The sequence below is a fragment of the Camelus dromedarius genome, chromosome 4 (genome assembly GCF_036321535.1).
Source record: "Camelus dromedarius isolate mCamDro1 chromosome 4, mCamDro1.pat, whole genome shotgun sequence".
In the NCBI taxonomy this organism is placed as follows: domain Eukaryota; kingdom Metazoa; phylum Chordata; class Mammalia; order Artiodactyla; family Camelidae; genus Camelus; species Camelus dromedarius.
The window spans coordinates 91,932,113-91,955,125 of record NC_087439.1 but is presented as its reverse complement, the minus strand read 5'-3'; the positions used below and the strand labels follow the sequence as shown (position 1 = coordinate 91,955,125).

Below are 23,013 nucleotides of genomic sequence, written 5' to 3'. Positions count from 1 at the left end.
TATGAATCACAGATGGACCAGCCCTGAATCTAGTATTATCAAGGGATGGTTTTTGAGCACTTAAAAAAGGAAGCAATGATTGCCATGGGCACCCTAAAAGTGATTCAGGGGTCAGCCTCATTTACTTGGTTTTTAACTTCTTTTTTTAAAAAACAGCTTTATCAAGACATAATTTACATACCATAAAATTTACTCTTTTAAACTGTACAATTCAGCTGTTTTTCTTTCCATATTCATAAGGCATATTCACAAGGTTGTGCAGCCATCATTACTACCTAGTTCCTCAACATTCTCATCACTCCTAAAAGAAATCCATACCCTGGAGCAGTCATTCTCCATTCTCCTCTCTCTAACCCCAGCCCCTGGCAACTACTGGTTTGCTTTCTGTCTCTATAGATTTGCCCATTCTGGACATTTATGAAATATATTCTATGTGACCTCTCATGTCTGGTTTCTTTCACTTAGCACAGCGTTTTCAAGTTCACCCATGTTGTAGCATATATCAATCAGTACTTTATTTTTTTTATTTATTGCTGAACAATATTCTGTTGTATAAATAGACCATATTTTGTTAAGCCATTCATCAGCTGATAGACATTTGAGTTGTTTCCACTCATGGCCATTATGAATAATGCTGCTATGAACACTCAGGTCAAGTTTTTGTGTGGACGTATCTTCTCATTTCCCTTGGGTGTATATCCAAGACTAGAATTGCGGGGTATTATGCTCATCTGCTTTTGAAACAAGGTTGTCAGGCTGGTCCAACAGAAAACCGTGACTGACCTGTTGTCTCTGCCAGAGTCAGCAGGCTCCTCTATTAGACTTGTGGAAGCAAGATAAACATGAGTCAATGTCCATACAATTCAGTGGATCGCCAGTTAATTGTAGGGCCACCTAGGAAGGGTACTGACTATCAAATTTGCTGGTGACACAAAGCTGGGGCAGAATCTAAGCCCAAAAGATCTCGGCAAGCTAGCGATGTCCAGGGATAAAACAGAGCAAGGGAGAACACGAGGTCCTAAACATAGAATTATCATATGATACAGCAATTCCACTTCTGGGTATACACCCAAAAGAACTGAAAGCAGGGCCTCGAACAGATATTGGCATTCCATGTATATAGCAGCATTATTCACAACAGCCAAACGCAGAAACCAACAAGTGACCATCAATTGATGAATGGATAAGCAAAATGTGGTATGTTCATACAGTGGAATATTATTCAGCCTTAAAAAGGAAAAAGATTCTGATACATGCCACAACGTGGATGAACCCTGAAGACATATTGCTAAGTGAAATAAGTCAGATACAAAAGGACAAATATGATTCCACTTACCTGACATACCTAGAACAGTAAAATTCACAGACAGAAAGTAGAATGGTGGTGGAGAAAGCCGGGGAATGGGGAGTTATTGTTTGACTGTGTTATTCGTAGCATAGTTACAGTTTTACAAGATGAAAAGAATTACGGAAATGGATGGTGGTGACGGCTGCACAACAATGAGAATGCACTTAATACCACTGCACTGTACACTGAAAAATGGTTCAAATGATACATTTGAAGTTATATACCCCTTACCACAACTTAAAAAAAGAAAAAGGCAAGGTCCTGAAACTAAGTCCTCCAAACTGACCTCTCAGGCACAGGTCTTGAGGGAAAAAGAGAACAGTGGCGTGTGTGATGATATTTGGAGATGGGTGATACCCCACTGAGTCCAGAGGGCAGCCAAAAACCCAGGGGGTGGAATAATGACAGCAAAAATGAAAAGTCCCAAATCCCAAATGAAGGGGACACTGTCCTCCCCACCCCATGACAGTCTGCTCCATTCCAGGCCAACCCCACACTTCGGGGGGCCTGGTCAGTGGGGGTACCCAGGAAGGAGAATGGACTTAAGATCCCATGCAAGGATGGAGTAGAAGGAATTGGAGTATTTGGCCCCAAGAAGCAAAGAGCCGCCTTCAGATTATGCATTTAAACTTCCCAGGAACACTCCCAGAGGATGGCCAGAGCTGGGCTCTGTGTGTGGACATGACAGAGACAAGCTCTAGCCAAGCACAGGGAAGAACTTTCTGGCAAAAACAGCTGGAACAAGACCTGAGGTGAGAAGAGCTCTTATAAACAGGCCAGAGGGATGGTGTCTGTTACAGGGAGTCCTACTCAAAGTAAACAGGCTTCTTTAGTGTGGAACTTTCCAGAGTCTTCCATATGGTCATGTAACCGAAACATACCAGAGGGAAACAGGACACAGATGCTTCTGACCACACCTCTGCACTTAGGGATTTTCCACTGCAGGAGGTGTGCCTTGGCAGCCTGGTGTTCCAAGGAAAACACTTTGGGAACCGCTTCTCAGAGCAAGTCTATATTAGAAGGGCAGCCCATCAAACAATGTTGAGTTTCTGAATTGAATGTCCTCTGCCTGCTGCTCACATATAGTGCACGTTCTGATGAGTCTGCAGAGGAGATGACCGAAGCCCAGAAGGGGGATGCATTCAAGATGGGGAGCTTTGGGGGCAAAGGCAGAGTGTTAGGGTCTGAAAGCAGAGAGGAGAGGAAGGAAAGTGAAAGGGGGAAGGGAGCAGTTGTAAAGAGGGGATGGGGCCCCAGGAATAGAAGAGGAACTGGGAAGAGATAAGAAAAGATCCGGGAACAAGGCAGGAATTTGTCCTCACCCAGCAGGGGAAGGAAGGGCTAGGGATCCCCGCTCACCGGAGCCCAGAGCTAGCACAGCTCCCCAACACAAAGAAAGGGCTGTCAAGATGGGGTCATAGGCCGGCAGGGGCTCAGAGACCTGGCCCCTGCGTTCCTCTGGGCTTCTGACTGAGAGGAGGCAAGAAGTTATGGAAAATCTCTTTCAGACCGTCAAGCCTGAAACATTCCCCAGGCCTAAAGAAACGGCAAATGTGTGGAAAAGGGTCTCGGCAAAGTCTGGGCGACAGATTAAAGGAATTCCAATTTCTTTAAATGGGCAGGAATTTGGGTCTGACCACTTTGGTGAGTATGTGCCTGGAAGCAGAAGCCCACCCTGCAGTGGGGCAAATCCCGGACAGAGGAAAGGGCCAAAGTTGTGGCTAGAGCAGGCCCATCGGCATCCTGCTGGGAGCACCAGTTTGGCGCAGGAATAAAGCCAGTGAGTGGACTGAGAGGGGACGTCTCCAAGGCGAGATGGACAGGGAAGAAAGGGGTCACGAGCCAGCCACCGCCTCCACTCCCAGGGACTCAGCAAAGACTGTGTCCCTTTGTTCCTGCCTGAAACACCAGCCAAGCGCCATAGTTAAGTCCTGGCCCGACTATAAAGTGACCACATTAGTGATGTCCTTGCCCCTCCCCATGGAACCGGGATTCATGATCCTAAAACTCATCCCTCTCTTGTTAAAGCGACCGTCTAGGAGGGCTTGTCCACAGCCGCTTCCCTCAGGGCCTGCATTTGCAAGACAGGCTGGAAAAATCTCCCAGGTCCGCCCTCATCATCCTACTGGTTTATCTGCTCCTCTCAAAGCACCTGACGACCATCCCTTTGATTCAAAGGGAATCAAAGCACCCAACAGCTACAACTGGTCTGCCTGGCATCTCACAGTTTATTGTCTCATATACGAATCCTTTCATCTTTACAATAGGCTTGTGAAGAATTAATGATTGCCGCCAGCCTTTATTGGTTATTGAGCTCCACCAAGTGCCAGCACTGTGCTGAATCGCCTCATTTAATTCAGGTGGTAATTAGTCACCCCACCTGACAGGTGTGAAAGCTGAAGTCGGCAGTGAGGCCGACTCCCGTGGATCAGAATGAACCCGGGATTGCCAAGCAGCTGCGTGGCTTGACGTGGGAGCAGGGAAGGCAGAAGTGATCGTTAACTGAGCTTATGCTCTGTGCCCCTTAACTTGGTGCGGAGTCAGGGGATAGAGTGTATACACCATGTCCCAACACATAGACCACTAGTTAACTGTGAGATTCACACACTTTATACAATTCATATCTGAAGATTTTGGCAGACATAACAGGAGCCATGTTCTGAGTCCTGCATGTATGTGGATTCGATTTCGGTCTTGCAGTGTGGTGCCACCGACTACCCAGATATGCAAAATTACTCATTTTTGACTGAGAGAATACCAATGTCTCTCAAACATTTGGAGAAACAGTCTCACCAGCCCAACCCTTCTAATAAATCTGATCTGATTTAACCTCTCAGCACTCCTCTGAGGGGTGGAGCACTGTTAGGCTGTTGAATAAACCAGGCCCATTGAGGTCAACCAGCCCAAGGTGGCTAGGCCCAGGGAGGTTAACCCCAGGGAGGTGGGAGGGGGGTCTCGAGCCCACAGCCCAACCCCAGGTCTGGGCAACACAGCCATCAGGGGTAGGATTTGGGGAAGAAAGATCTAATAGCAGGTCAGTCCTTACAGAATGCCAAGGTTGCGCCTCCAGTGACCATCAACAGAGATTAAGTCTAAGGCAGAGAGAAGTTTCCTGTTAAAAAGATAAAGGCCCTTCTGAAGGTTTTAGGACAATGACAACATCAACTATTGTATTCCATGATGGGTGTGGTTGAAGGAAGCTGGAGGTGAGAAACCCCAGCAGGGGCCCCCAGGGCTGGGCCACGGGCAAACCACTCACCCTCAGCCAGCTCAGAGCCCCTCTCCTCAAGCAACTGCAGTGTGAGGACCCCTCAGACAAGGCCATCTGCGAACAGGTGACCTTATACCAAACTTTTGGGCCTGTGGGAAAGATGAATGCGGTTGGGTTTGTTTTCTTCATTCTGGAAACCTCCTTTGCTTCCCCTCCCTGCTATGAAAATACAATCACATTCCTTGCAATTTGGAATCCAGCTCTGTGGAAAGGAGGCCACACCAGGAACAACCTGGCCAGCTCGGGCCCACCTGCGCTGCCCAGCTGGCAGGGCCACCTGCCAGGTGTGGGACCAGGCCCCAGGAGAACCCGGGAGGGAGCACAGCCCGAGGCCCATCTGGGCCTTTCCTTCTCCCTATGAAACCTGGCTTAAGCAGCATCCTCCTCTCCCTATTTCAAACCATCAAAGTATTTGCTTTCCCCTGCCCCGCGCTGCGACCCTCTCTCCACCAACAGTTTATATCTTTAGAGCTTGCAGGCTTATTAGAGTTCCTTTAAGCTAGTGGCTCCTCCCTGTCCAACATCTTAGCTCCTTATACTAGTTTTTTTCTATAATTTAAAACTTAACCCAGATTTTTCTTATTAAAGGCAATCCAAGACATTAAAAAAAGTCATAATCCCCAAACCCCGCATCTTTCTGTTTCCTAGGGCTTCCTTCTAGTCCTCTGGACTGGTGAGCTTTTTCCATGTTTTTGCTTTAAAATATCCTCATTCCCTTCTGCTTCATGTTTTCCAGGATCTGTTAGGGGGAGATTCGAGTCCCATGAGCACTGTGGATGGCCCTGCAGACACAGGCTTGGATTTAAACCCAGCCCTGCCATTTGCTTGGGAGAGAGGGGCTGGCGAGCCCTCTGCAGACTGACTATCACGAGAGCTGTCTGTGCCTTACAGAGTCACAGAGGGGCCGAAAGGAGATAACACGCCAGCACTGGCCCCTGGCACTCAGTAAGCAAGCACTGGGACGGAGCTATATTTAAGAGTAGTACCTGTCTGCAGCCATGAAGAGGAAGCAGCTTCCAGGGCTTCTGCTCCGAAGAGCTGCCCGCACCCAGCTGGGCCTCAGACAGCCTTTACCAGCTTTATCCTTCTGGGGGAAACCCAAATCCACAGGCTCCTGTGCGCCCCTTGTACTGAATTTCCAAGAAGTCCTTAGTGAGTAGCTCTCATTGCCCAGCCCAACCTGTGTGAGAGGATCAGATCGGCCTTCCAAGGGCTCACTCAAAAAGGTCTGTGACTTGACTGATTGGAGACATCACTGATGGTGGCACGGAGTGGAGTGAGGCAGGATGGGCTTAGATCCCTGAACACGGGGCCCACAACCATGTGTGCCTGTAACCTGGGAAAGTTCCTGGCCTGGCCAGAGGGGCCCAGGTAACCCCTAACCCTCACCCCACCAGAGGCCCGCCAGCAAGGGGACAGAGGCCAGTTTCCAATGTCTGCCCAGTGCTGGTCCGTGAATGGCTCGCTCTCTTGGCTCACACTGTGCAGAACCCCTGGGCTTTCTTGGTTTCCACTTCACCAGAATAATCCTGCTATCAAGGAAGAAAGAAGCGGGCCAGCCTTTGTCTGCCTGAGGCTCAGCCATCAGAAACTCCCCAGGGATCCCCAGGAGGTAGGGAAGTTCTCAGGAGGGTGGCAGGGCCCCAGAAAATGCCTTAGTCTCAGTGTTGCGGGGACCGCCTACCCCTCAGAACACCAGAACACCGGAACCTCCTGCTTTCCTTCAGAAAGGCCTTGTATGGCCTTTTCAAACAGACAGGCTCTGGTCTAAATGTGGTCCCCAGACCAGCAGCACCATAGTCACCCAGGATTGTCTGAAATGCAGAATTTCAGGTCCCTCCCCAGACCTGCTGAATTAGAACCTACATGTTCACAAGATCCCTGTGCTGCCCAGGCTCTTTCAAGCTGGAGAAGGGTGATGTAGCAGAATATCCCCAAAGCAAGTGGCCTTTCCCAGGGCCCTCCTGGCTCTCCTGTGGGTGTCCCTACCCAGATGAGCATCAGAGCCCTCCATAGTCATAGGACTGTTATTACTCCTTCAGGCTTCCCTGCCTGCCCCTTCTGTGAGTGCCTGGTTTTCTGCCCTCTTTGTGGGTTCTCCCTAGCTGTCAAGTCATCTGCCCCTTCCTGCCTTCATTCCTACTTTGCTGCCTTCCACTTTGCTGCAGGCTAGGAAACCAGATCTCCAAGTGTGTTACAATCGCATGCAAAGTAAAAGCAAGCAGGCTCGGAGGAAGGGGGACTCTGAGGAATTAAGCACAAAGGCTTGAGCCCAGAGTCTGATTTCCAATCTGGCTGCTCCTAGCGGCCTTTGTGGGATGAACTCCCGGCTTGTTGAGTTCCATTCACTCACATACCACCTGGCTCATGTCTTCCTGGGGCCTCTCCGGAGCAGAAGGAAAGCACAAAGACCAGTCCCAGTGGGAAGGCAAAGAGGTACAAAGAAACAGTTGAGCTGTGATAAGGCCGGAATTGGGCAGAGCTGGAGCAGAGGGAGGTGGCTGGAACTAACAGGAGCCAAAGTTCAGAGCCATGGGAAGGAGCCCAGAGGTGCCAGGATGTCCCAGAAGGGGAGGTGGGGGGGCAGCTCCCATAAGGCATTCTGGAAGAGCTGTGTCTTCCTAAGGGCAACAGGGGAAACCCCCAAAGATTGTGAAACAGAGAAGTGACATCAATGGCTTTTGCAGAAAGGCCTCTCAGCTCACTGTGCAGGATGGATTTTGAGGGGGGTGGTGATGGAGAATGGAGTGAGCAGACTAAGGCAGTTGAGTGGCACACAGTAGTCCTCACTGGGGACAGATGCAGGGAGGGCGATGAGGTGGGAGTGGCACTGGATGCAGGTGAACACCAGCCTCACCTGTGCAGCCAGTACTGTGGGGACACAGTTCTGGCAAATATCCTTCTTTTTCTGGTAAGAGGCCAACATCTTTACAGGCTGCAGGAGCCCAGTTCCATACATGGTGTCTGGAAGTTCGTCAAGAAAGGGAGGGTGTCCAGACAGAGCGGAGGGGCCACCCCCCCCCCATGAGAGAGTACCCAGCATGTGCTCAGTGCCCTGCAAGACAGCAGAGGGGGTGGCAGAGGCTGGCAGCTGCTACCCTGGCCTTCGAGACAAGCAGGGAAATCTGCTTCGTCCCAAATGCACGCAGCGGGAGTGCACTGCCCCAGCCAGGGACTGCCACGCGGATTCAGGAGAGAGGGCAGGGGTACACCAAGCTTCCCCCAGCCTTGTGCTCTCAAACTGGCTGCTGGAACTCAATATTGGAAAGGCCTCGAACTGGGAGGCTTCCGCTACATGCACATTCTCCTGCTGATGCCAGCAACCCAGTGTGGAAACGGAGCAAACCAGCCCCTGTGACCACCCCCCGAAAGGAACATGCCAGTAACAACCAGTTAGCAGGTCAGGAGTGCCAAGCGCTTCAGCCACACTGAGGGCACGAATGCCAAGAACCATTTGACCATGAAAGACCGGGTGGAGAAGAATGAGCCTTGGAAAACTTCTGACCCGGCAAACATAACAGGGAGCAGCTGGGTCTGCTGGAGCCTCGGTGTACTCCTCCTGAGGGTAGCGGACAGCAGCGGCTGGAGTGTGCGCCCGGGATCCGGCTACATCCCGTGCTGTGTGTCCTTGGTGAGTTTCTGTCTGAGCAGTGTCCAGTTTTTCCAAGAGTAAAGGAAGGCAGATAAACTCTCAGCTTATCTGTAAGCTTATCACTAAGGGCTCACTTTTTCAGTTTTGGCTGATTCAGAGAAACTTCTCATTAAGAGAAAGATCCTAATCCTGGGGCCTTCCCTTGGTCCTTTTGAAATCAGGGTACCTGTGCTGGGTTTGGGTAAGTACAGGCAGCTGGGGACTCAGTTTCAAAACAGAGAATGGAGCATGTGGCTCTGGGAATTTAGAGTTGTCAGCGATCCATCCAGAAAGGAAGGAGAGAAGAAAGGGCGTCCCAGGGGAAGGCCCCCCTGAACACACCCTGATGGAGGCCATGGGAGGCCACAGGGACTCCTCCAATCAGGGGTGTTGAAATGAGCAAGAGTGGGTTCTTTGCTGTGAAGGTGCAGTAATGGGGCATCTCCCCTTAGCCCCCAACACCTCCCATGAAAGTCCCGAAGGACTGGAAAAGTAGGCTGGAGGTGCCCCTGGAAACCTAGTTCTCCTAGGAATTCCCTGGAGCCCTGTGGATTTCGGGGGACGGGTGGCCCCAAACAACCCCGGGTGTCCACACTTGGACTTGGTCAGGCCTGGTGCATCCCTGGCTGTGACTTACACCCACTCCACTCCCAAGCCCAGGAGTTGGGGGGAAAATGGCTGAGGGGAGGCCGTGAGGGAGGGGGAGGCCGGGGCCACAGGCCTGGCGGAAGTGGACTGTGGGAGGCTCGGCCATCCCTCCAAACAGAAAGGAAAAGCACCCGGGCTGCCAGCATCTTCATCCCCACCCCACTGCCTCCCTCTCGGCTAGCCCCTTTTCTGTGTCCTTCCTCTGGGCTGGCACCACCTTAAATCCAGCAGCCCTGCTGGGGGCCAGGACCTGTAGCTCCCTCAGTGGAAAGAACATGGGGCTGGCACCAGGGTGACCTAATTAAGGCTGTGACTGCACACCGAGTGGTCACATGATCTTGGGGACAACCTGAGAAGGTGGCCACTTTCCTTTTCCACATCTCACTTACAGGCATGTGCCCATGTGGCATGCGGTTGGTGGCACTGCTGGAGGGGACCATGCAACCCCACCGAAGGCTCCTATACCTAACAGCCCTGGGAGCTGGGAAATTCCACTGGGGACGTAATTAGGGCCTCAGGGCAGCTCGAGAAGCAGAGCTCAGACCCTTCTACAGAAGTCAAGGTACCCCTGACCTGCCTGTGGCCCTAGGTCTGGCCCTGGGTCCCCCCCTGGGGTGGGCATGGGGACTGAAGAAAGAAGTTAGTCACACTCAACCACAAAGAGCTCTCTCTGCTTTCCCAGGGCAAACACAATGGAAGGGGATGGGACCCCCATAAGAATCAAGAATACTGACAGATTAGAAATTGGGGGTTATGAGAGAGAGGTTATATGGGCCCAATAGCTCAGTGAGAGAGGGGCCAGGCTAGGGTAACCAGCAAGAGAGAAGAATGCAATAGCCAGCTGTGACTGGCCTTAAGGGTCATTGTGAATAGTCTGAACTTTGTTCCATGGGCAATAGGGAGCTACTGAATGTTATATGTTGTCCCCATCCCACCAGGGCTTCTGAAGAGAGAAGCAAGGTCAATGTGTCACCAAGTTAGCTTTCCTTTTCCTTTTCATCTGGAGTTTTTAAGCCCTTCCTGACCACAGCCTGGCTCAAACACACCTCAGACCACCTCTCAGGGGAAGTAAAAACAAAGTAGCCCTTCTGAGGTTGCAGAATGTCACAGCAGGGGCTCCAGATGCAGGGCTCCAGCTGCCCGGCCCCCTTAGTAGGCAAGAGAAGCAGAGGCGTACGTTGCTGCTACTCCAGGACTAATCTTCCAGAAGCAACTCAGGGGTCCTAGAGCTCTGGGCCCACTCCACGTCCACTTCTGCTTCTGCCTCGTTAGGACTCCTGAGTCCCCCTGGGGACTTAAAGTCTGCCCCAGTGAGTGAAACCCCAGGCCCTTTACAGAAGGAAAGGCCAAGAAGTGAGGAAGGGGACTGGGGAGACCAGAAGAGGTTCACAGGGCTTGAGATTCCCAAACAACTGCCTAGAACAGGGGCTGGCAAACTACAGCCTGCAGCAAACTCCCGCTCACCAGGTGTCGCTGGGACACGGCCACACCAGTTAGCGTAGGTTCCCTCACATGTTGTCTGTGGCTACTTGCCTTCACAACGGCAGAGTTGAGCAGTGGCAGCAGAGAAGCTAAGGCCCACAAGGCCAAATAGATTCACTAGCTCGCCCTTTACAGACCAGGCTGGCCCACCTCTAGCCCAGAAGGAACCTTAAAGGTCATACAGCCTATCCCCCAGCCTCCCAAAAGCTTTCCAACCCTTCCCTGCTGCAAACCTCTCACTCCATGAAGACAGACCACTCACCTTCCAATGGAACTCCAGACAAAGGGCTTACACCTTTGAGACAATTCTTTCCATTTCCCAACAACTCCAGACATGAGAAAGCTCTTTCTTCTCTACACTGAACCAAGGCTGTAGCTTCCTTTTGCTGCACCCTCATGGCCTGGCTTTTGCCCCTTGAGGTCGACTAGGTCCCCACCACATGTCAAGCTTCCAGCTCCTGTCCTCTGGCTCCAAGAACCTTGGCCCAAAGGCCTTTGATCCATCAAAGGCCTGAATCCCTTCCCAGTCCTGGCTAGCTGTTCCTCCCAGGTTGTATGCGGAAAGACCGCGACCCCTTGCCTTGAATGCAGCATCCTCACAGGGTCTGCTAGGCTACACGGGGTGTCTTGAACATGGGTGGTGGGTGGCTTTTCTGGGACTCGCTTCCTTCCATGACCAGCAGCATCATGTTAAATCCAATCCACTGTTAAATGTTTGTTGAGCTTCTCAAAGCAGAAACCCCCTCCAGATCAATCTGTATAATCCCAGTACCTAGCATGTTCTTCACCAAATCAATGAAAAAACTGAATGAATGAATGAATAGCTCCAAGACAGTAGGTGACAAAGAGGCTCACCATCGTCATCATCCTGGTACCACAGGAGCAGACGTTAGCAAACGTATGGACAGTGCTGGCCATGGGAGCCCAGGGGTGGGAGCTCTGGGGAAGGGGTCACAGAAAGTCTGTGCAACCTCGGAACTCAGGAAGGGTTCGCTAGGGGGCCTTGGGTCCATGCCTTGGTGGGTCAGTGAGCAAAGGTCAGGTTTCATCCTGCAGGATGGTATAATCCACACCCCAACAACTCAGGCATCCCTGTACGAAGGCCTGCCCAGGAGCTTCTAGGATTTAGGACCAGTGATGCCCTTCAATCACCAACACTCAAGGGACACAGAACAGGAGGAGGCTACTGAGGCTTGTTCTAGGAGGACTATATAATGAGGAGAAGGCCAAGCAGGTGCGAGTGTGAGCACACCTCTAGGCACATGTAAGCACGCAAGTGTGCATGTGATACACAGATATTCATGAAGCAGGAAGCTAACAGCAAGGATGTGCAAAACCTAGTGTGTGTGCTGAGCTCCTAAACTGAGTATCTCTTCCCTGAGTCACGGTCAAGCCTGGCAGCCACTAGCTCCCAAGACCCGATTCACTCCACACATCCTTAGAGACTCGCTGGCTCAGCCACGCCGAGAAACCATGCGTGATGTGGTCCAGGTACACCAGGCCCCCCCAATTCAATCAAAGAAGGTACTTCTATTTACTAGTCAGACTTGGGAGGAGGGGTGGGGGAGGCATTACAAAGCTGATAGTATAGAGTTCCCTGGACCTTACAGCTCTGAAAACAGGCACTTTAATTTTGCAAGGGAGAAAAGAAAAAGGCCCTTTTTTTTTTTTTTGCATAATGTAAGACTTTAATAAGTCACTCAAGTTCAAATTCTTATAACATTTGATGCTTTGCAATAAGGAAGGTAGAGGAGACGTCCCAGAGAGAGGAGGTGAGGAGCTGGGGATGAGGAAGAAAGAAACTCTTTGCAAAGATAAAACTGCCAGAAACCATGGAACCTCCTTCCAGCTCCATCAACACCACGTTCATTGCACACGCTGGGCAAATAAAACCAGTGCTTTAACCGTTCTAAGAACGAAAGATTTCCCAGTCACAGCGTCTCTCTGCCAGAGACCAAGGCCCTCAAACAGAAGCCAGCCTGAGTTCTGGCTGACCGCCCACCAGGAATTCAGACAAGCCTTGGGTTCTCTTGCCCCACCTTCAACCCAGAACAGTCAAAAGGTCCAAAATCCAGTGCAGGTGAGGGAATTTCAACTCTAAGGTGGACCATTTTGGGTGGAAGACACAATCAGAAGAGTCAGAAGCTCTCATCTTTCTCTAAGGGGTAAAAAAAGCACTTAACTTCCATTTATTTCCATCCGCCTTTCCTTGTCTTAAAGTCAATTCACTCGAAAGATACATACAGATCCCTCCCTCCAGCTCCCCAGTAAACCTCCTTAGCAGGGCCTCCTTCACCTCCTTGGCAAATCCCCAGCCCTCCAAGTTCACCGCCTTTCTCTCTCCCTCAGAGAAAAGACAGGGAGAAGAAAAAGAAACTGGGGGTAAGGGAGACAAGACTTGAGTTCCAGGACAGCCCCGCCTTCTTGGGGTTCAGTGGCGGGGGGAATCAGGTGCTGGCAGGGCGTCCATGACATCATTTCGGATGCTTAATAAAAAGGCAACTTTCCCATAGCCAAACGCTCCTCTCCCCACCCTCTCTTCGGGGAACTGAAATACAAGCTCTTAGCACGCTGCAAAACCGTCACAGCTGCATTTTAAGTCCCTGTATTTGGGTCCTGCCTTTAACTGGCTGCCCTCATTGCCTCCCTTTGAAAGAGGCCTCTGGATAAGCCCAGGGTAATTAAAATTTCCTGTCTAACCTTGACCACTCCATCAGCTAGTATTACAGCCCTGGACACACAATGTAGAGTCAGTTTCTTCTGGGCCTTCTCACTCTTCGTTTAAATCAGGCCACTATTCTCTTGGCTCAGGCTATTCAGTAACATGCTGGGAAATGGAGAGGGAACTTTCTCCAGCCAGACTGGCTTCCCACGTTCATTAGAAAATTCTCCTTCTACAGCACACCAGGCTCATTTGTTACAGGTCCCAAAGATACAAAGACAGAAGACCTCCATTCCATCAAACCAACGTGCTCACAGGTTGGGAAGAGTCCAAGTTTTTTCGTTTTTTTTTTAAACCTTGAAAAGGTAAGAAATCCTTGGGCAAAATACTTTCAAATAAGAACATCAGAGTTAAAAGATCAAAGCATGTTTTGCAGTATCTGCATGAATCTATATAGCCCCGAACCAAAAAAAAAAGGGTGTACTTGGCTCCAGTCAAGTCAGGTTCCAAGTGAACTCCAAGGCAACATTAGAATCTGGATCTAGAAACTGATCAAAAGCGAAATGCTTTCTGAAAGTAAGTGCACTCCTGGCACAAGTCGGGGGTTTTCTGCTGGTTTCGTGTTTTTGTAGTTGGACAGCAACTCCATTTGAATTAGGACTGGGCTTTGGGAAGTTGGATTTCCCTTCTGTTGAGGGTGGGAATCATTCTGGCTTTGATTAAGTCTCAGACATTCCTAAATCACCTAAATAATCTAAAGTGGTTAAGACTCTGATATTCCTAAATCTGAGGGCCTCCTTGGAAGGGCCTCCCCCCAACCAGCACCCCACTCTTCCAGGAGGTAAGAAGACAGTCATGGTGCCACATGGACTGGGCACTTCTGTTCACTCTCAGTGACGGGTTGAATAGGGTTCCCCCAAAATTCATAGCCACCCAGAACTTCAGAATGTGATCCTATTTGGAAATAGGATCTTTGCAGATGTAATTAATTGAAATAAGAAGCCATACCGGATTAGGGTAAGTCCTAAGTCTAGCCACTGGTGTCTTTACAAGAAGGCCATGTGAAGACACACACACACACACACACACACACACACACAAACACACACACACACACACACACACAGAGAACACCATGTGACTATCAAAACAGAGACTAGAGTGTTGTGTCTATAAGTCAGGGATGACAAGGATTCCTGGCCACCACCAGAAGCTAGAAGAGTCAAGGTCTGAACCCAGGAAGCCTGGCTCCAAGCACATGCTCTTAACAGCCTTGAAACACTGTGTCTGGAATGGATAAAATGTGGAAAGTCATTCAGTGGACAATAAGTTGGTGTGTTACGTGTTCTTCAGGATTTTAAACATGTTTATGTTTTTTAGATTTATTTAAGCATAGAAACCAAAGGTGAAAGAAAAAGGGAGGAAGAGACACACTTCAAATGGGGGCAGATACCAACCAACTGCTGGCTGGATGGCACAGAGCCCAGGGAGTGGCAGGGGACCTGGTCTGACCTGATGACCATGGATACATCAGCACCCCTTCATGAGATGAGGGCTTTAGCCATTGAGCAGAGTCACTGCCACGTGCCAGGCATCGAGGACAAATGAGGACTAAAAGCAGAGCTGCGTCAGACATGTCCAGATGACAAAGTCTCCCAGATGGGATCTCCTGACCCTGGTGGGCAGGGAGAGCAAAGGTTCAGCTGCCTCCCAGGTGAGGAAACTGGGCAGAAGCATCCTGAGGGGAACCCCATCGAGCTCTGCTGGAGGAGGCTGAGTTTATGGAAGCTCAGGTCATCGGGGCCAAGGAATCTCTGTTTTTTACAGGATCGCAGGAAGGTATGGCAGGGCAGGGAGGACTCTGGACATGGACTTGGGGCCTGAAGCCAAAGTGGGGGGATGGCCTTCAGCAGAAGGCCCCTTACAACACATGCCAACTCGTGGCCCTGTCCCCCACTCAGTTCTCTCAAAACCCTTGAAACAAACAGTCACACCCATTTTACAGATAAAAAGACAGAAGTGGTTAGCAACTTATCCACGATCACAGGTAAGGACCCTGGAATGAGGGGGCTGTGTCCCCACCGTCCCCAAACTCATGATGGATAATTGGGTCTTGATATCAGGTTTAAGGTGAGGGCCTTTCCAAACCACTGTAGGGGGAAGGCAGCATTCCCCTAGTGGCCCCTGCCCCTGGCAGCCACAGCAGCTCCCTGGCTCTCATGGGAAGGTGGTAATTGTGCCCATTTTACCAACAAGAAACTAAGGCTTAGAGGAATGATGTAGCTTGCCCAGGGTCACAGGTCCCAGGCCCTGTCTGACCCTATGCCTGTGTGGCTCCCCTAGCCACACTGGTGTCTCCAGCCACCACTTGGCTGACTTTAATTGGAACAGCTTTGCCTCCCCTGCCTTCAAGGACATGGGGGACAATCCCCAGGAAGGTTCCTGTGCAGTAACTCATGCCTCAGATGCCATTCCCTGATGACAGGAGCTGCCAGTCCTGCCTCAGGACACTCATGGCTGACAGTGAACAAAGCAGCAGGCTTGAGTCTGCCCATGGTCAGGGTCCAGGATGGAGCTGTGAAGGTCCTTCACTGCCACCAGCACATATCCCCCTTCCTCAGCAAGAGCCCCTAGGTTTGCCTTCCCGGCTGTCAGTCCTTCTGCTGATCACTGCAGGGGTGGATCACGTGGCTCAGGCCTGGCCAATCAGAGCAGCGGATTCCCCTAGCCACAGACATTGGTTCAGAGCCAATAAGAAACAATAGTAAAGCTACAAAAGACACATACACAATAAGGCCTTTGCTGTGGTTACTCTTCCTACTGGATTTACTGGAGCTGCTGTGGCCGCACTGCCACCACGAGGGATAAGCCACTTGAAAATAAGGACAACACAGAGAGGCAGCGGGCTTAAGAAAAAGAAATTAAGTGCTGATTGCATCATTTGAGCTCCTAGATCCAGCCATACCTGACACCAGCTATCTTTTTTAGTTTTATGATCCCATTAATCCCCTTTTTGTTTATACCAATTTTGGTTGCAAGCAACAGAAAACTCAGCCTAGACTTCTGACTGACACAGTGGCTCTGGAGAAAGAAATACCATGCACAGGCTGGACTGCCAGCTCTGTGGGACCGCAGACCACACATTGCCTTCCCTTTAGCTTGACCCTGTTCCAGTAACTATTTCCACCCATGTCACTTTGCTTGGTCTCCTCTGACTGTGTGGACTCCCTTTATTGCTCTTAGGTAGCCAACAAACAAACTTCCTTTCAAAGATAATTCTGCAGAAAAAAATATTAGTAATAAAAATAAATGTAAGAAATGAGTGACCCCAAAAGCGATGGCGAGATGAAGGTGTCCAAGATGCCCTCTGAATCCAGCTGGCCTGGGAAGAACTGCTGGGACCTTGGAGCAGCCACTGAGGAGCAGTCTTCCCAGGAAAGGCATAACCCCAAATAAATACAAACCATTCACGCATTGCTTTTCTATCTCTGCCCCAGTCTCATTCTTCTGCCTCAGCTCAGCCTTCCTTAATGACCCAAATTAGACCTACTAGGTATTAAAACTAGAGAACAGTGTCTGGAAGCCAGGAAGCGGGAATCAGGGTGTCAGGGAAGTGGAGGAGATGCGGGGGCGCCGGGTACCAGCCTCTGCTGACCTCTGCCCGGGGCCTGGGGCTGGACAACAGCCCAGCCTCAGGAAGGGGGCCCAGGCTCTGGCCACACAGCGCCGGCCACAGCGCCTTTAAATAGAACCTCCACGCGGGAGGACAAACACATTCCAAGCGCTTTTAAAAACGCCCCAGGCATGACCTGGCCAGCGGCCTCCGCTCCCCCAGGCATTTTTCCGGTCTTGGCCCAATTCTGGAAATAATATTAATAGCTCGGTTAGGAGCTTACGGTGTGCAAAATACTTTATGGCCTTAAAAGGCAGGGACAATTACTTTCCCCACTCTGCAGATGAGGAAACTGAGGCCCAGGGAGCTCCCAGGCTCCAAGGACAACTTGGAGGCTCATTAAGCTGCCTCCACCGTCCGGGGTTGGGATTCGTTAGCAGCTCCCCCGCCCGGTGGGGCTGACAAGGCAGGACAGGAATAAGCCACCGCGGGACCAGCCACCAGCTGCCACGTCTGGTTCCTATGGGCGCCTCCTGCCCGAAAGGCAAGAAGGGGAAAAACAGACAAGGCGACGCCCCCAGGAGGCCCCTCAAACGCGCCAGCTCCAGGAAAGTACTGATCTTACAAAGAGTTTAACAAACTCCCTGTTCTCAGTCTGTTAGTACATCAAACTCCGCGCGGCAGCCAAGGATAAGTTTCCTCTTTTGTTTTAAAAGATAAAAGACAACGAGGCTAATTTCTCCCTCGGGAGATAAAGTTAAAGCTGGCAGGTGAGGCGCCCGGCGGCTCCGTTTCCTAGAAGTTGCGCCCTGGACCAACCTCGGAGCCAGGCGGCGGAGGGGGCGGGACCTGCCGTTGGGACCCGGGAACCCGGGAATCGGGGTCCCCTGACGGAGGGGAACCTCCAACCTGGGTCAGGGAAAGCTGTGGCTCCTGCTCGTGGTGTGCCAGCCCCACTGGATCCCTCCACCGCTCCGGGATCGCTCGGGGCGCGCGGGATCTGGGGGCGTTGGGTTAAGTGCTAAAGGCACGCCCGGAACCCCTGCACTATCCCATCCCGTCCCACCCAAGCGGGGTCCGGGACTCCCGATCAGAAAGGTCGACCCACCGCCCCCTCCTCCTTCCTCCCGGGCTCAGGGTCCTCGGGGGCGCACGGCGCAGGGCGGCGCAGGGCGCTCACAGTCTGAACATGCTCTCCAGGTCCTTGATGAGGCGGCGGCTAAACTCCGGGAACTCGGAGTAGGGGTGGAAGACCTTGCAGCGGCGGGGCCGCGCCGCGCCCTCGTTGATGTCCAACCGTCGGTTCAGCTGCGCGCTCAACTCGGCGTCGGCTCTGGCGGTGGGCACCCGGGCAAGTGGCTGCGGCTGGGACTCGGGGACGGAGGCGGCGCGGGGCGCAGGCTGGACACCGCCGTCCTCCGCCTCCTCCCACTGCAGTCGCCGCTGCAGCTTGCTTGCGAGCTCCTCACTGGCCATAGCCACAGTGGATTCGGGGACTCGGGGACTCGGGGACGCGAGACCTGGCGGGGGGCCTGGGCGAGCAGCGCGCTCCTTGAGGGCTCGCGACAGTCCGACACTTCGCCAAGGCGGCGGGGACCCGGCGGTTGGGTGGAACCGGTGACGGGGGAGGGTGGCGGACGGGGCGGAGCCGCGGCTTTAAGGAGGCACTGGGGCTCAAGGACCGCCCGCCCCGCCAGAGGCCGCAGGTGTCTGCGCGCCCGGCGACGTGGACCCGCTCCCTACTCCCCCGAGCTCCGGATGGGGAGCCGAGGGCCTCCCCAAACCGGACGTAAATCCCCAGATCAACTCTGGCCCTACCGCCCGCTCCTCGGGAACCCGGGGACCCTGTGGTCCCTGGGGGAACGACCGCAGGAAAAAGTTTCACTACCGTTCCGTCGGGTGGTTTTTTCTCATCCCCCAGAAGTGCCCCGACTGGAGGCTTTCGCGACTCGGGACAAGCTGCTGGTGGGGGAAACCGAGCGCCCCCACGGCTGGGGGTGGCACCCACTGGTCTCGAGGGAGAGGGAGGCGCCCTCAGGGAGCGGAGGGAAGGAGGGAGCTGAGTTTCGAACACTCATTGAAAAGAAATGTTTCCAAAACATAAAAATACTAAGAACAAGCAAACAGAAAAAAAGATCAAGCAAGCAAGACAAAACTCGGTCTCCTTGTGGTTAAGACACCAGAGCGACTGCAGGGGCTCCAGCTTTTTCTGTGAAATACAAGCAGGAAAAGAAAAAGAAGCTTGAAAATAAATAAATCAGCGTTTCTAACAAGAGGATGAAAACAAGTACAGTCGTCACTCTCCCTGAGGAAAACTGATGCGATGGCTGTTACATCACCCAACGTAGAGAAGAATCTTGTAAACACTGGGCTGCCGTCGCCGACAGGACTCTGCTCTGACTGCCTGGGGGCTGCTGACCCCGGGCGGGCGTGCCTGCGGCCCAGCCCGGCAGCGGGCGCCTGCGACCCGGGACCAGCCTTTGGCACGCGCACGTGGGGCACTCGGAGGTCCTGACGGGGATTGTGGGCATCTGTAGAGGCCTAGTGGGGAAAAAAAGTCAAAAAAAAAAAAAAAAAAAAGTATTGGGGAAAATTTTTTTTAAGTTAAGGTATCAAATAAAATCTTTTTAACATCCCTACTAAACAATTTGATTTGGTTCTGTAATCAGCCATTTTATTTTTACATCAGATTTTATGCTTGAAATGGCAATTGATGGATCCCTTCAAATACAGCATAGGGCACTACCCTTCCTGACCTGGTGGTAGTGACTAGATTTGCTTTGTTGTCACTTGTGTGGAGAGCACTTTATGTGACATATTTCACACATGCACCAAAAATAAATAAATAAATAAATAAATAAATAAAGTAAAATAAAATTCTTAACACTACATCAACAGGAAACTTTACATGAATAGGTATTTAAAAATGTGAACAATCATTTTACATGCTAAAATTGAGCACAGTTGACACTAAATTGAAAGGATCTAATAGCTCTTCCTTTTCTTTCATTTATGATTAGAATATAATGTTGAAAATTCTCTTGTCAATAAGAGTGGATTTTGAACGCAATTCGACTTTTTCATTTAAGTGTTTCCAAATGAGGAAGTGCTTTTTTAAAAACAGCTTTACTGAGGTGTACTTAATATACAAAAAGCTGCACATATTTAATGCATACAATTTGATACACTTGGACATGTGCAAACACCTATGACACCATAACTACAATCAAGGTAATAAACATATCCATCACCTCCAAAGGTTTTCTTGTGTCCTTTCGGTTTTTGTTTTGGTGGTGGGGGGGGGTTGGGGAGGGGTTGGTAAGGGGTTGGTTGAACACTGCACATGAGCTTGACAAATCTCTTAACAAATTTTCAAGTGCACAAGACCATATTGTTAACAACAGGTTCTGCATTGCATGGTGGATTTCTAAGGAAGTGTTTCTGCAAAATATGCATGTGAAATACGAGCTGTCACCCAGGCACTAGTCAAAAGGCACATCAGCTACAAGGGGCACAGTTTGGGGGCTGTGTCCACCAGACACCGCCCTCTTCAAGCCTCCCTGCATTTAGGTAGGAGGGGAGGATGGAACACCTCCTAAGCTGTGTCCACCCTGGCAGCAAAGCAGCAGGTACCCATGATGCTCACCAGGCAACACGTAGCCACCCCTACGAGGGAAGTCTCAGTGTCTCACTAGTGACCCAAGGTGAGTCACAGTCATGGCCACGGCTGGAAACCCTGCCCTCTTTCTCCCCCTCTCCAGAGTCCAGCTGGGTGCCTGCTGAATTCAAAATACGATTGCTGAATGATGGGCCAGTAGCAATATTACTGTGCAAATATGATCCATGTTTTATAAAATAAGTTTCTATGTATAGGAAGAAAAAAAACTAGAGGGAAAGGGACCAAATTATTAGCAGTTGTAAATGCCATGAGTCAGACCTTTTTCATTCCCTTTTTTAACTCTCATTTTTCTGAATTTTCTACATTGGTTATATAAAACTGTTATAACCAGAACAAATGTTATTGTTTACAATGGAGAAGCACCAGGAGGTAGATTTTAGCTGTAGAGCAGTTGAAAGTATTTTGCCTGTGTCATTCCACGAGCACGCTCATTTCACTCACATTCCTCTGGGATGGCTACAGAAGCTTCTACATTTCATAGGGCAAACCAAATGTGTTTTAAGTCCAAGATTTCTTTCTCAGTTCCCTATTGCTGTGTAACCAACCATCCCCAAACCTATGGCCCAAACAGCAAATTCACTTTGCTCACAAATCTGCAATTTGGGCAGAACTTCATGGGGAACTGTTTTCTCTGATCCACTTGGCATAAGCAGGGGCAGCTCCAAGGCTGGGGGCGGGGATCAGCTGAAGACTCATTCCCTCAGATGTACGGGATTGATGCTGGCTTGTGCTTGGCCCTTCCTTGAGGCTGTTGACTAGAACATCTACACATGGCCTCTCAGTATGGCCTGTGCTTCCTCACAGCATGGTCACTGGGTTCTCAGGGAGGACTTGCAAAGAGGGAGAGTCAGGTAGAAGCTGTATCCGAGGTAGGGTCAGAAATCACACAGCTCTACTCTAATTGGTCAGGGCCATCACAAAGGGGAGGGAACGTAACTCTCCATCTCTCAGTGGAGAAGTGACAATGTCTAAGAACAGCATGGGATACATACTACTGTGGCCATCTTTGGAAAATACAATTTGCCAGTCCTCCCTCTGAAAATCCCTGCAGGATTGAGTCTATCGTGGTTCTCTTGCATCCGGACGAGAACAGATATGTCCTTCAGCCCAGATGGTTGGCACAGGTCTCTGGGTCCTCCAGGAAGTGCAGACCTACAAGTCACAAAGAAGTCAGAATGAACTGAAGTCCAGAAAGGGAAAAGCCCTTCCAAAAAAAGCAGAAGCCTGGGGATGCTTCCGTCTCTGAAGGCATTCAGTCCTTCTTAGCTTTGCATTATCAACTTCTTTAACAAGTCAAAATCTCACAGCTTTGATTTGTTTTAGAGGAAAACTTCTTGTCCTTTAAAAATTAAGTAATTGTTAGTGTTAGGTGCTCTTTGTAAGTCTCTTCCTGCCTTCCCTCATTGAATTGAAAATATCCTAAAATTAGATAGTGATGATGACTGTATAACTCCATGAATAGTCTAGAAACCATTGAATTGTACACTTCAAAAGGATGGATTTTATGGTACGTGAATTATAGCTCAATAAATCTGTTATTTTGTTTGTTTATTTTGGGGGGGTAATCAGGTTTATTAGTTAGTTATTTTAGTGGAGGTACTGGGGATTGAACCCAGGACCTTGTGCATGCTAAGCATATACTCTAACCACTGAGTATACCTTTCCCCATTATTTTAAAAATGACAATAACAAGCCATTACATAATAACATAAATAAATGACAAGAGAAACATTGTTTTATATTTTTGCATGTCTTTAATGTCTGCCTTAATAGAAGACAGTTGAATATCACATCTGCTTCTGAATTCGATTTGTTACATTTCATTGCTTTGTGTGAAGTATATGAAGAAAATCTAGGCTTCTGCTGAAGGCTGGGAATTTAGTTAGATCCATAACTGGAAAGGGGAGGAGTATTTTTGTAGTCTTTTCAGATAATTGTGGTTATCATCTTCTTTGTACCTATACCCAAATTCCTAAGTGATCATTTCCTGAAATTTAATTGCAACGTGGAAAGTGAAAGCATCCAGACTGAACTCTCCATACTCTGCTACATTGAAATCTATCACTCTGTCTTGTGGATTTAAAGGGGCCTTGCTTTATGCATAACTTTGTATTATTATGCATTGGTTACGTTGACCCATTTCACTTATATAACAGTAAAATTGTCCAAAATTCTAATTTTTGCTTGAAACTCAAATGTTATTATTGATAGCAATTGTTTATCTTCAAGTGACAGGCTCACTTGGTTCTTTGTTCAAATACCCAAATACCCACCTATGAACAGCCTTAGTTTGTTAGTTGCTCTTTCCGGTAAGAAATGATGTTCCCTGGAAAAGGGAGCTAGTTCACCTCATAGCTCAGTCGATCATACAAATCCTTTCCTCAAGATGCCATATTCTGATCTGCAACAGAAGTGCTTTGTGTGTATTTTCCACTTCATGGCACCAAGTATTAAACATGTATCAAAGGATCAAAATTTAATAAAATTAGAAATCCTTCTCCTGCTGCATCAAAAACATTCTTAAGTGAAACTGCATTAAAACAAAGTACATGAGAGTGAAGAATATAGTGACTCAGTATAGTTTGGAGTCACTGCCTTGATTTAGGCTAAGGTGACATCAGTTTTACCCACCATCACTTTTGTACCACTGATGCAAATGTCAGCATGTGGCAAAAGGCA

The 23,013-nt window shown here is 49.9% G+C and overlaps 1 protein-coding gene across 3 annotated transcripts in view; it reads right to left on the bottom strand.

Moving 5' to 3' along the window:
- Positions 1-18,562, bottom strand: part of EFHD1 (EF-hand domain family member D1) — a 51,834-nt gene extending 33,272 nt beyond the window's left edge. The window contains exon 1 of one of the 3 annotated variants that reach the window (XR_010380725.1): positions 17,836-18,282. Coding sequence is in view for 1 of the 3 variants with exons in the window: in XM_031452422.2 (XP_031308282.1) it covers positions 17,836-18,131 (296 nt within the window). In the remaining 2 variants the exon portion in view is untranslated. Of the gene's footprint in view, positions 1-17,835; positions 18,283-18,543 lie in introns of those variants that run through there. The other 2 variants (XM_010999007.3, XM_031452422.2) reach the window with 2 other exon arrangements.
- Between the last annotated feature and the right edge of the window lie 4,451 nt (positions 18,563-23,013).